The sequence below is a fragment of the Camarhynchus parvulus genome, chromosome 9 (genome assembly GCF_901933205.1).
Source record: "Camarhynchus parvulus chromosome 9, STF_HiC, whole genome shotgun sequence".
NCBI classification, from domain to species: Eukaryota; Metazoa; Chordata; class Aves; order Passeriformes; family Thraupidae; genus Camarhynchus; species Camarhynchus parvulus.
Window position 1 is genome coordinate 11282184 of NC_044579.1, and position 12113 is coordinate 11294296.

The 12113-nt window shown below is 47.9% G+C and overlaps 1 protein-coding gene across 2 annotated transcripts in view; it reads right to left on the reverse strand.

Moving 5' to 3' along the window:
- FGF12 (fibroblast growth factor 12) overlaps positions 1 to 12113 on the reverse strand; it is a 219344-nt gene that overhangs the window by 87147 nt on the left and 120084 nt on the right. Inside the window, exon 1 of one of the 2 annotated variants that reach the window (XM_030954696.1) lies at positions 10879 to 11794. The exons of the other annotated variant lie outside the window; for it this stretch is intronic. Coding sequence (XP_030810556.1) covers positions 10879 to 11077 — 199 coding nt within the window. The 5' untranslated portion in view covers positions 11078 to 11794. Of the gene's footprint in view, positions 1 to 10878; positions 11795 to 12113 lie in introns of those variants that run through there. 2 annotated transcript variants of the gene reach the window in all.

The following is a 12113-nucleotide window of genomic DNA, read 5'->3' on the forward strand; positions in this document are numbered from 1 at the left end:
CTGCAGAGATGTGGTTTGGATATTAGGACATCCTACCCAGAATTTTCTCTGTGGGAGGATGCAAAAAACAAGTTTAAGAATATCCTTCTAAGGAATGCACATCTGGAACCAGCATAGGACTGAAGCTGGACTAATCAACAGTAAGGGTCCCTTTCAGCCCTGCTGCTGGGTGACCATGACTTGGTGGCATCAGCACATTCTGTACTCCAAGTTTTTGACTGACTCCACGATAGAGTCCCCATCTCTGCTCACCTTGAAGTGCCCAATGCAAGGCACCTCATCACTAACAGTGGTCACATGAGCAGGGCAGACACCATCCCTGCTGTTCAGGCCTGCCACAGTGCTGAGATTTATGCTATTCTCAGATGCTAAATCTCTTCACTTCCCCCATCAATCCAGCAGGACTGAAATACTGCAGAAACACCAAGAAGTCCCTCACACAAACAAAACATATTATGGAAACAACCACATCAAAATTCCACTCTGCTCTGAATGCCTAGAATAGTAAATTCATTAAAATAGAAAATGGACAGAACATACTACCAACAAGCACTGAGGAGAAATTAATCACTTCAGATGCTATCAGTCTTGGGGAAGGTACCTGGTCCTACCAACACCAGCTCACAGAAGTGCCCTATGTTGTCATCTGATTGCAGGGGCTCCATACTGTTGTCTCCTTATCACAGAAGTTTCATACCTCCTTGGTGTTTCTCATGGGCAGCCCCTCAGAGCACTGACTCTTTCTTCTTCATAAAGCAGCCAACTGACTCCAGTTCCCTACTTAACCAGCCACCCCACTCTTTTATAGCACTCTTCTTCTCATTGGTTACAGCTGTGGCCTGTTAAAGTCAGGCCTGTTCCTAATCTTTGATAACTGGCCCAGCTGCAACTCCTTAGGGGTAAGATTACTTTCTACACTATCTTTATTTTCTTATATTCTATCTCCCTACAGCCCCGGATAATCACTGGATAACAACTCAGGGAAAAATCTGGGTCCCAGTGTCATTCTGCAAGCTTTAAATAGTGCCAAGTGATAACATCCTCTTTTGCTACAGTATTCCTCAAGCAATCTGACAGCATTTTCCAATGGGATGAGCACGTGAAACTCCTTTATTTAACAGGTAATGAGCCTGTGATGTGGAAGAAATTAAAGCTTGAATCAGTGGGGTTGTATTACAAGAATATTTTTTGCTCATTGCACTAGTGCAGCTTAAGCATGTCTGTAGCACTCTGGAAGCATTTTTAACTCAAAACCATGATAAATTTCAACAAATCTTATACAACACCCAAATGCATAATGAAAATGTGCTGCTTGTGCCATTCTGAAACATTATACTTCAAAGAGCAAGATCACGCTAAAAATGGCCAAAATTCCACCATACGACTTGAAGTTCTTTCCTTTTGCTTTGTGAAAATATACCTTTTTTAATCTGCATAATGATTTTAATTTCCCATTAGAGCCAAAGGTTTCCTTCAAACTAATGAAAACGCTCCGGGTGTGAGAAAGTGATCATCCACTTTGTTCAGTCTAAAGCTCTGTTTTAAATAACGATGTTTTACCAACACCTCATGTCTGGTATCAAGCAGCTCTCAGGACTCCAGTGAGACAGGCAGGTTCACCTGCCACCCAACTGCCATCTCAGAAGAGAGCTGAAATCAGTGAGCTCCCTCCCCAGGGATGTGTGTGCTGAGGATGACACAGTGCAGATGGAGTGAAAACAGAAAATCTGCCTCTCCAACAGGTTTCTGAACAAAGCTCCTGCTCCCCCAGCTGCCCAGGAGTGCTTAGAAAGCTTTAAAACTTCACTTGGTGCTTGCTAATCATTCGAGAGCTGCTATGGGGCTGTGGCTCTAAAATCTTAGAATTTATTTAATAGAGAGTGGAAGAAGAAACGGGAAGAAAAATAGAAGAAGAAATGTTTATGGAAGCAACGAGGGTAGGAGTGGCACGGAATGAAATTAAATGAAAGCCAAAAGAAACATTTAGAAATATTTCAGTACTGATGCTGTGCACCTGCCAGAGCCCATACTGATGAGCACCACTAACTGTAAAGGTCAGCAGAGAATTACTGGTTACACCCCACGCTCTGCCAGCCCTTTCAGCCCCAGTAACAGACAATCCCTGCCAGAGTGTGATGCTGATCACCACAGAATGAGCGCAGGGACGGCTGCAGATCGATACCAGACACAGCCAGTGACACACCCCAGCTCCAGTTACAGGAGCTGTGCAAGAAAACCACCAGCTACAGGGCAGGTGGATGGTCCAGGCCCCTCACCTGCCAGCATCTGATCCCTGCATCTCCAGCAGCCCAGTGGCTCCCAAGACCCCAGGGAACCCTTCAGCAACCCAACCCTAAGCTGGGTGCTGGAAGCCAAAACCAGCTGTCTTTTTGCTAATTTCTACTGCTTCTCAATGTTCTGGAAAATGTGGACTGGCTTTTTGCAGCCTGGCTTCATTTGCAGCAGACCCATCCACTTGACCTTTTGCAAACAGTTTTGCTTTGGGGGATGAATGAAATGTATTTATTTGGCAGCTGAGGAAACATGGGTGGCAACTGCTAAGCAAAGAAACTATCTGTGCAGCCAACAAGGGAGCAGACAGCCAACGATGCTATTCTAGATAAATATCAATTAAGTGAGCATGTTCTATTAACCCCAAGACCTCTCTTTTCTTCCTTCATTCCAATCCAAAATGCTTAAGTATCTCAAGAAAGAACATTTGAGGGAGATTTTATCTTTATCATAACTGCAATCAGGTTTCAGCCGGGGAAGAGGCACAAGTAACAGAATTACATTGCCTCTCTGTGGTTATTTTGCCAGTTCACAGCATGTAGCTGTCCACTGGATGTAACACATGCCCTTAACAGAGCAGGCTGCTGGAGGGAAGGTGAGACAGGAGCGCACAGAGCACTCCACAGATGCTGCTGTGGGAAGTGAGAGAAACTCTGCGCTCTCCACCACTGTAATGGCTGTACCCAGCCCTGGATCTTCACCCTCACGTACAGCCCCCTCCATGAGAGGCAACCAGCCATTTTCTGACATCTATCACTGAAGGTGCACACTTCAAACAAGAACTATTGTGCTGGAAAGGTCCCAGGAAGAAAGACGGGGAACACAGGCAGATTACAGCATACCTGCTCATCTCCTTTTACCACAGCTGCCCACCTTCTTGCCAGTGAAGTGCCAGAGGTCCATAGCTGAGGGTTCCTCTTCAGGAACACAGCAGGGCCAGCCAAGTACCATTGGAAATTGAGTTTGTTTTTGTGCTTGGTAACACTGAGGGAGGAGGAGGCACTGATGCAAGTCAGACAGGATTGCACAAAATTCCACCTTCCACACAAAACTTCAGGTACAACAGGTGCACATGCTGCCAAGACAAGAGAGGAGCTGCTACTGCTACCTCCCCCCGTGCTAATGAGCACAAGAGCTCAACAGTCTTCCAAACTCAGAGTTCTGCCTAGAGCTGCAGAAGTCCAAGCAGCATCTCCTCAGTGGTACCCCAGCACAGAGGAACAGTCAGCTCCTCATGACAAACCCAAAGCACAGAGCAGATGCAGCAACACAGCTGCACAGACCCCTTCTGTGATGCTGCTGCTTCCAGCATTAACCTTCATCTCCCAGTGCAGCCCACTCCACAGGGAAAGGGCAGAGAGCAGAAATGCCTGGAGGTGCTGCATGGAGCTTCATCACAGCAGCAACCAGCCACAGCTCCTCCCAGAAGCCTGGAAAGGCTCAGGACTCAGGTCACCACCTGCCTCCAGGTTCGTGGCCTTGTCTCTCTGTCACCTTTAGCCAGGGCATTCTACAATGAACACAGGACAGAAGAGGTGTTTGACAAGTGCCAGCTTGCATCCAGGTGCATTTTCTCAGCAGCCACATAAGCTCCATCAGAGTGTCAGAAAGCCTCATTTCAGTGCTAGGAACAAGTTACTTGTCTGAGCTGCAGCGTGGGGGCTGGAAAAGCCAAAGTGAGTGGTCTGCCTGAACAGTGAATCCCACAGTCGTGTTCCACAGCTCTCAAGAAAGATGCCTTCTGCTTTACCATTTTAGAAATGTGTTGTAGCTGCTATTTTCAGAGGTACTGTTAAGAAGCTGTAGCCCTACAGCCCTGTGACCATGCTGCACAAACTCAGTTTCCGCATTGACTCCCCCAAAGCACAAAACCCCAGTTCCTGCAAGCTGGATGAGAGGCACCCATGAGTGCATCCATGGTTCTCCCACAGCTTCTAAGAGAGATGCAAAGTAAAACCAGCCTCTGGAAAGGCTTAGTTATTTCAGGATTCTGCTACATGTAAGAAGACGGTGAAGATAAAATAGGTGTAGTAGCTTAGTCCATGCTCAGAAAGGATAATACATTAACATGAAGAATCTTGTGTTAGCTGGGGAACAGAGATGAACCATGTATTAAAACAGGGTAACAGAGTAGACTGCAGCAAGTACAGCCCAGGCGCAGAGTAGATGACTTCAGTACAGGTCACTTCTCAAGACATTTCCAAGATCAAGACACAACAATAATGCAGTCATGGCAATGACACTATGACAGAACATATGGAAACGTATCTGTATTCAATGATTAGTCTTTATTTAAAAGTTAGTTCTTTGGAGCTGCTTTCTCTGACCTGTTCTTGTCTGTGTTCTTGGTCACCTTCTGCCAAGCCATGGAGCTTGCAAATATGAAAGGGATATCAATCTCTTACATGTTTTGCTTGAGAAAATTCTTCCTTTGATTTTAATAACAAATCACAGCTTGGTTTCAACTGCAGGAGCAGAAAAATCTCAGAAGCAATATGCACACGACTGTTCAGAAGGATAGATAAAATGACACAAATGGGGATGAAACAAACACCTACCTGGGCGCTGTGGTTCATGGTAGTCCTTTTTGGGGAGGGGAAGGAAGAAAAGCAGATAAGCCCAACTGCATTTGCACTTGCTCCCCACCACAGTGAGACTCAGGATTATATTTGTCTCTCAAACAGCCTCATCAGCTCCCATGGCAGCTCTGCTCTCCTCACTGCCCAAGTCAAGCTGATGACTGTTTTGGTTAATAGGTAATTTATCTGTTAAAATATGAAGTATCTGGTCTACTGGAATTATTCTAAATTCGCGTTGAATTCAGCAAAGCAAGCAAGTAAGGAAGAAAGAAAACCTTGTCTCCACTTTGGTATTTTTTTGGAACTCAAGCTTTTGGGTTTATATTTCAAAGGAATGTTTCATTTAGAAGAATACCTGAAAGTTAAAGAAAAATACACATATCAGAATCTTCTAAATGAAATAGCACCATTATCTCGGCCCCCAAAAAACCCCGACAGTTGCATCAGTCAACGATAAATTGATTTATATGGATCTTTTATGGTGAAGGGAAATAATCACTCACAAACCACTTTTTGCCCTGACTCTCCCATTTGGCTGGTGACGGAGGAATCAATCATTTGTATTGATCTAATGGTGAGCTTCTACTGGCTAACAATTTCCACTGCTCTCACAAGCACAGCTACCCCTGAGGCCATGGGGACAGAAGATATCCATCCCTCTCAGAGCTTGGATAACTTCCACGGATTTTCTTGGCATCATCCATACTCAGTCCAGAACTAGTCCAAAGCGGCTTACTGACTGACATGCTCGCCCATAAGCTGTGTTGGGAAGCAGGCTAGCAGCTCAGTTTTCCATGCTCTGGAGAAAGCCAGGAACCTGCAGCTCTTGCCCAGATTTTAGGCACTGAGAGCTCAGAGTTGCTATCTGACCACAGTAACGGAGCACAGCCACGCACCCTGACACCATCACATCCACAAGTGACCAATGTGTGCGACACCACCCCCAGGGATCAACTGGGTAAAATGAAACCCATCAGCCGAGCTGTCATCAGCAGCAGGGAGCCACTTCCTCCCTCCTGGTTATGCTGGCATTCATTAGCATGGGTGGTGCAGAAGGAGCTTACAGCACTGCCCCACCAAGGAAGATGCATGCCCTCCCGGCTGTGCCCTTCCCCTTGGTGTTATCCAGGCTCGTGTCTGGCTGGAGACTTGGCATCCATGCCCTTATCTCAGCTAGCACTTCTAGGAGCTCTTGCTGTCCACATGATGTCACATTTCCAGCCATTTCCATTCATGTCAGCCACTTCTTAGAGAACCTAGCACGAAATTCTGCAGAGGAGCAGGCAGAAGAATGTGATGGACCCCCCTTGGTTGGGCACACACCCAGACATGCATGGACACACAGAGGAGGGCTGGGATCCAGATGGAGTTCTCTCCTGCAGGGAGCAGCTATGCCCTGGGTAATGCAGCCAGCATTCGGACAGTAGCAACAAAATGGACAAATCCCACAGGTTGGGCAGGTATTACAGCTGTTCTGAGAAGCACTATTCCACAAAAGCAAGCACGGACTATGAGCTAAAAAGGTGGTTTTTACCCTGAGCTTCAATCATCATTTTCACTCCGCATGAAATCAGAAAGGACTTTAGGATTTAAGTCGGGGAATTTAACAGCTTGCAGATGACAGACTTCTCAAATGCTTTAAATGAATCTCTGAATGAACAAAGTCCTTCTGTGTCCTTCAACTAAAGTTGCCCTTATATTTTACTTATACTGCTGCAAAAATATCTACATCCATATATTTTAAGTTCCAAATCTCTATTTATTATTCAAAATGAGAAATACAGCAAATGGAAAACATGGTATAAGTTACTGCTTTTTTCCTATGTGCAAGCCATTTCCTTCACTTTGGAAGAAGCCTTTATATATCCTTAAGGAAAAGCATCTTTCCCTAGAAGAGCACAAAATATGTACCAGATAGGGAAAAAAGGGAATTAAAAAAACACTTCTTTTTTTTTCCCTGGGGTGAAAAACCTGTTTGAGAATGAGCTCTGCATTCTGAGCTGGTAACTCGCTTATAAAAGCAACATCTGAGAGGACTGAGACAATGCTACACAGTGCCTGGCATCGCCTGACCCAAACCATTCAAACATGATTTCCCCAAGCAATAACACACTTTCAGCAGGCTTCACTTGGATAACATTTCTAGCAATCCCCACAGATATTGTACCTGATGCTCTAGCCTGTTTCCCTTCATGCAAGGCTGCCAAACTGCTCAGCTTTGCTGTTCAGTGGCCATGGCATGATGGAAGGCCACCTCTGGGGTGAGCTCTGTCTGAGAAGATGGCTGGTGAAGCAACAGTGACAGCTTTCACAAACAAGCTGAACCCACCAGCCCAGGCTTTCCATTCTGCTATAAAACAGCTGAAGGAGGGATACACTTGGATGCTTTAATTCAGATGCAAAGGGAATGAAAGTACATGGTTCAACTCCTTGTTGGCAGGGAAGTCATATGGAGAGAGCTCCTTGTCTCATCTCCTGCATTCAACTCTTGGATCCATCAGTCCCTGAGGAAGAATCCACCTCTTGAACCTGCACTGACAAGCCATACCGTACAATAATTTCTTTTGAATCCTCTATCAAGTCACTATGGTTTAGAGCAAAATATATAATTTATAGATGCACAATTGCAGCAAATGACCTGTATTAACTCACAATAATGGGATTAAGCCCATGTGTCCAAATGTTCAGCTTAGTCCACAGCACTCAGTGTCCTTATTTGGCCTATCTTAAACTAGTAAGTCATCTTGGAGCAAAACACATCCAAGAGCTCTAAAAGAACACAGTGTGTATGTGAGACAGCTGCTTTTGCCCATTGAAAAGACAGACAAAATTAGTTCTCATTTTACAACACAGTCCCTATTGCAACCAACAAATGAGATGCTTCTGCAGTCTGTTTTCCCCAGGAGCAGATAGCTTTGATTACACAAGATATCTCTGCATGGATCTGGTTCCCCATAGCTTGCCAAAACCTCTGACTACTCAAGCCCAGTATGCGAGACTCAGCTGCTCTGGGGTGCAAATTCTCCCTTCCCATACAAGAGCAGGAGTATGTCACTCTCACTTCACACAGGCTGCAAAGTGGAGCACAAGGTGCCAACCAGTGCCAAGTAACTCAGCTCACTCACGTCTTTACTGAATATTTTAGTTACAGCACTGTTTGCATATTAAAACATGTATTAAACAGCTTAATCAATGTAAGCTCACACAGTTACTTTGCAGAAGCAAAGAGCAAAGGGAACATGAACCTCCACCAGAGTTGTATCTGTGTAATGTGCAAGCTGCAGCTCCACCGCTGCTGCATCCTGAGCTCAGTGGCAGCAGGGCCCAAAGTGGGGCTTGCTGGTCCCAGCATTGGGAATTAGGTCTCTGTGTCAGGTAACTGCTCCATAGCTGGAGTTGGTCTCATCTTCTGTAACATGGGAAGAATCCTCTCCATTTGGTAGAGCTTGTTGAGTGCTATAGATGAAAACCACTCTGTAAATTCGAAGTATTTTGACAGTTACTCCCCATAGTCATAGGACAAGGTTATGTTTAAAAAGGTAAGGAGAGATCCCCTGGCACTGTATCATCTCCAAATACAACTGTACCTCTTGAACAGGGATGTTTCTCTCATTCCCTTCAGTGACTTGCAAACTACTGAACCAGCATATCATTAAGTACACATAATCACTGGGGTTGTGGGTCACTGCACAATGTATGCACATTTCTTTAAACCACTTTCAATTCATTTGCATGTCATTTTCTGCGCAGAACCTGGATCCTGAAATGAGCAAGTTATCTGGGCACAATACACTCCCCTGAATAAACAATGCCAGCAGCAGACTGTCTGTAGAGAGCCCAAGACCAGGAATACAATGTATCAGTGGAATAAATCCCTAGTTAAGAGATGGATGCTGGGAACTAAAGAAGACCCAGTCCATAGCCTAGGAAAAGACACAAGATTTTTTTTTCATAGCAACTTAATTCCTCTAGTTCTTTGATTTTATAAGACGAATACAGTACTGGTTACAAGCGATTGACTGACAGCTCTGAAGATTGAGCAGCTCTATTTTTACAACACTGAGTTGCACTGATCCTCCTTCTAAGTCAATAAAAAGATTCCCTAAAATCACTCTTGCCTGTAAGTTATCAAAAATGTTCCTCAGCATGAAAGGCCATGAAAGTTGAGGGAATTCTTAAAATTCATTGATTATTCATAGGCATTTACCGAGTCCAAGGAAGCAGAATTGGACCTCTGTAGCTGGGAGCACTGGGGTAGGACCAATAAAAAGCCTTCCCAACCACATCCTGCTGGAAGTCACTAAAACTTTCATGAGACAAAGCATCTTGAAATCTAGCTAACAGATCTACACTTCCCAGCCCTTTCAATCCTTAGGAAGCTGCACTTAATAGCAGAGTAAGATGGAGAGAAAAGAGGAATATAAAAAATTACACCAGTAAGACTCCCAGTTCCCATTCTTGATCCTGCAAAGAGTGATTCCCGAGACAAAACGCCAACATTTTTTGGGCAAGAGCTGTGTTCTGGTCTTGGCTCCCAGATTAACTAATATATAGGATAGTCCAGCAAGCCACTACTCATCATGAGTAGGAAAAAAATGATAGGTAACTTTTCCCCTTTGAATATTTCAAGTCACGCTATATTTTAAGTATTTTACAGCCTCTTGTGATACCTGCTTTAAAGCAGACCATTAAAGAAATGGGTTTGTACAGCCTAACTCATGCATTGAGTCTTCAAACATTCCTGTAACTAAGTATGGTCCCTGCCTCACAGCCTGTGAATCTGGAGCACTGACAGCAATCCAGAGTAAATATTCTTTCCCCTTTGTTTGACAACAGTGCTGACAGAAGTGGCCTTCTATGGCGAGAGGCTTTGTCCCATTTCCTTTCCTTGCTCAGATGAGTCCAGGTCATGTACATCAGCCTATAGACAAGAACAGCAGCCTTAGCTACCTCCAAAACCTTGGTGGAAAGTCATTACCAACAGAACTCAGTTGTGGAGAAGGGGTTTCATGAAGAGACTGATAAATAAACACAATACTAATGTTTATGGAAAACATAAGAGGGTTACACAGGTTAATGGTACATCCTGAATGGCTAAGTGAATGAGTTCCCCTCTTTTTTAACCATTATACTGAAGAACATCTGAGAAAACTGCATCTTCACCACAGCTTCTCAAACCAATCTCTGTTTTCTTACCTTTATGGTGACTTATAGCAGTAAAAAAAAAACTCGTAATTCCACTCAGAAATTATGGAGGGCCTATTCTTGTCAGGTGCTGAGTTCTCACGCCTACCAAGGACAGCTGAGAGCCCAAAGCAATGCTCAGAACTGAAACTGTGGGTGGTGGGACTTCATCGTGGGAATGCGAGCACCAGGGTGTACACTAGGGTGAAGTTCTTCACAAGGAACCAAGACTGAGCACACACAAGGATAAAAGTATGAAAAGAAACAAGTCAAAAAGAACTATCCTAAAGAGCATTTCTAGGTCCTCACAAACTCAGTATCAGGTGTAACCATCGTGCAGCTGCCATCAAGAAAGCTTTCTAAGCTAATGAAATTCCCTGTACAACTCAGCTCTTGAAGTAGCACTTGATGGATTTAGTAATCAAATGGCCACAATTTTAACTGATCCTCAGTTTATCGATTTCCTTGTCTCCATGCAGAAAATGAGAGACTATTTAAAAAACTTATCTACGAGGAAGTGGAAAAATACAATTCTGGGTGAAGCTTCGACAGATGAAACCGCTGGGCCACTCTTACCAGAGGACCCTCTGTGCTCACACTTTTCGGACAGTCGTGAAGGGATGCTGGCAGCAGGTCACTGCCCACCCATCCCATCAGACCAGGGGAGATCGGCCAGGACCCAGGCCAAAGTTCAGCTCGGAGCAAGCCTCGTCCCCAGGCGGTAGCCGGCGGTGCCGGAGCGCCCCGGGGCAGCCATCCCGGCGGGTGCGGGGCTGCTCTCCCCGCGAAGCGGGTTCCCACGGCCCCGGCCCGCCGTACTCACCCGGTCTCCTCCTCACCGGCCTTTTCCTGCCGCTGCAGAAGCGCACTTTGCTGAAGACCCCCAGGACATGCCTCTCGCATAGGGAGCGCCCGTCCTTGCTGGGGCTGGAGCGGCGCTTGGAGGCGGACACCCGGTCGCTGTTGGACTCCCTCGCTTGCCGCTTCTGCCGGATCAGCGAGCTGGCGATAGCCGCTGCCATCGCCGCTCATGGGCCCCCCGCGCCGCTCCGCTCCGGGGTGCGCCGCCCGGGCGCGCTGGGGCCGAGCCGCCGCCGCGCCCCGCGGGGACCGGGGACGGGAACGACCCGCTGAACGCGCTGCAGCCCCGAGTCCCGGCGCCGGGGAGGGCTCAGCCGGCCAGGCGGAGCAGGGCGCCCGGGCTAACAACCATGGCTGGACGCCGGACCCCGCCGCCCATGGGTCTGTCCCCGGGGAGCGCAAATCCCGGCGCGGGCGGCCGCCGGCGAGACCCCCGGCCGGGCTGGTAGCGCCGCGTAGATCCGGGAGCGGCCGCCCCGCTGGCCAAGGTCCGCTGTGTCCAAAGGATAGGGGGACGCGGACGATCCGCGGGTCCCTGCGGCGCTGTGCCGCTCCGCTCCGCCCGGGCGCAGGCGGCGGCGCTTCCTCCCTCCGGCCGCCCTCCGGCGAGGGGCTGCGGGATGAGTCAGAGACCCCTCGGGCCGCGGGCAGCCCCGGCCCCGGCGCGGTGGCTCCGAGGCGCTGCGCGGCAGGGCGCGCACATGGACGCGGCTCCGCGGCCGGGCTCAGGGAGAGCCGCGCTGCATTTCTGTTCGCACTCCTCCTCTTTCTCCTCTCCCCCCCTACCCACTCTGCTCTCAGAGAGGGCGGGAGGGGAAGGAAAAAGCAGCCACGGGAAAAAGCAGCAGGCCAACAAACAAATTAAAAAGAAGGCGAAAAAATTAAATTCTTAAAAAAAAAAGCGCCCGGCCGCGAGTGCGGGCTCACATCGCCGCAGCTCGGCGCCCCGGGCTCACAGCGCCATGGCTGGCGCAGCTTCTCCTGCCCTGCTCGCCGCCTCTGCCCCGGCACCGGCTCTCCCCGACGGCAGCAACCCACATCGTCCGGCCGACCGGGCGGCCGCCGAGCACTCGGCACCGGGGCGGCCCCGGGCCCGGCTGCCGCGGCGGGGACGGCGGCGGGAGGAGCGATGCAAGGCGGGGAGGAGGTGGAGGAGGAGAAGGGCGGGGGGGTGCGGCTGCCACTGCTGCTGCTGCT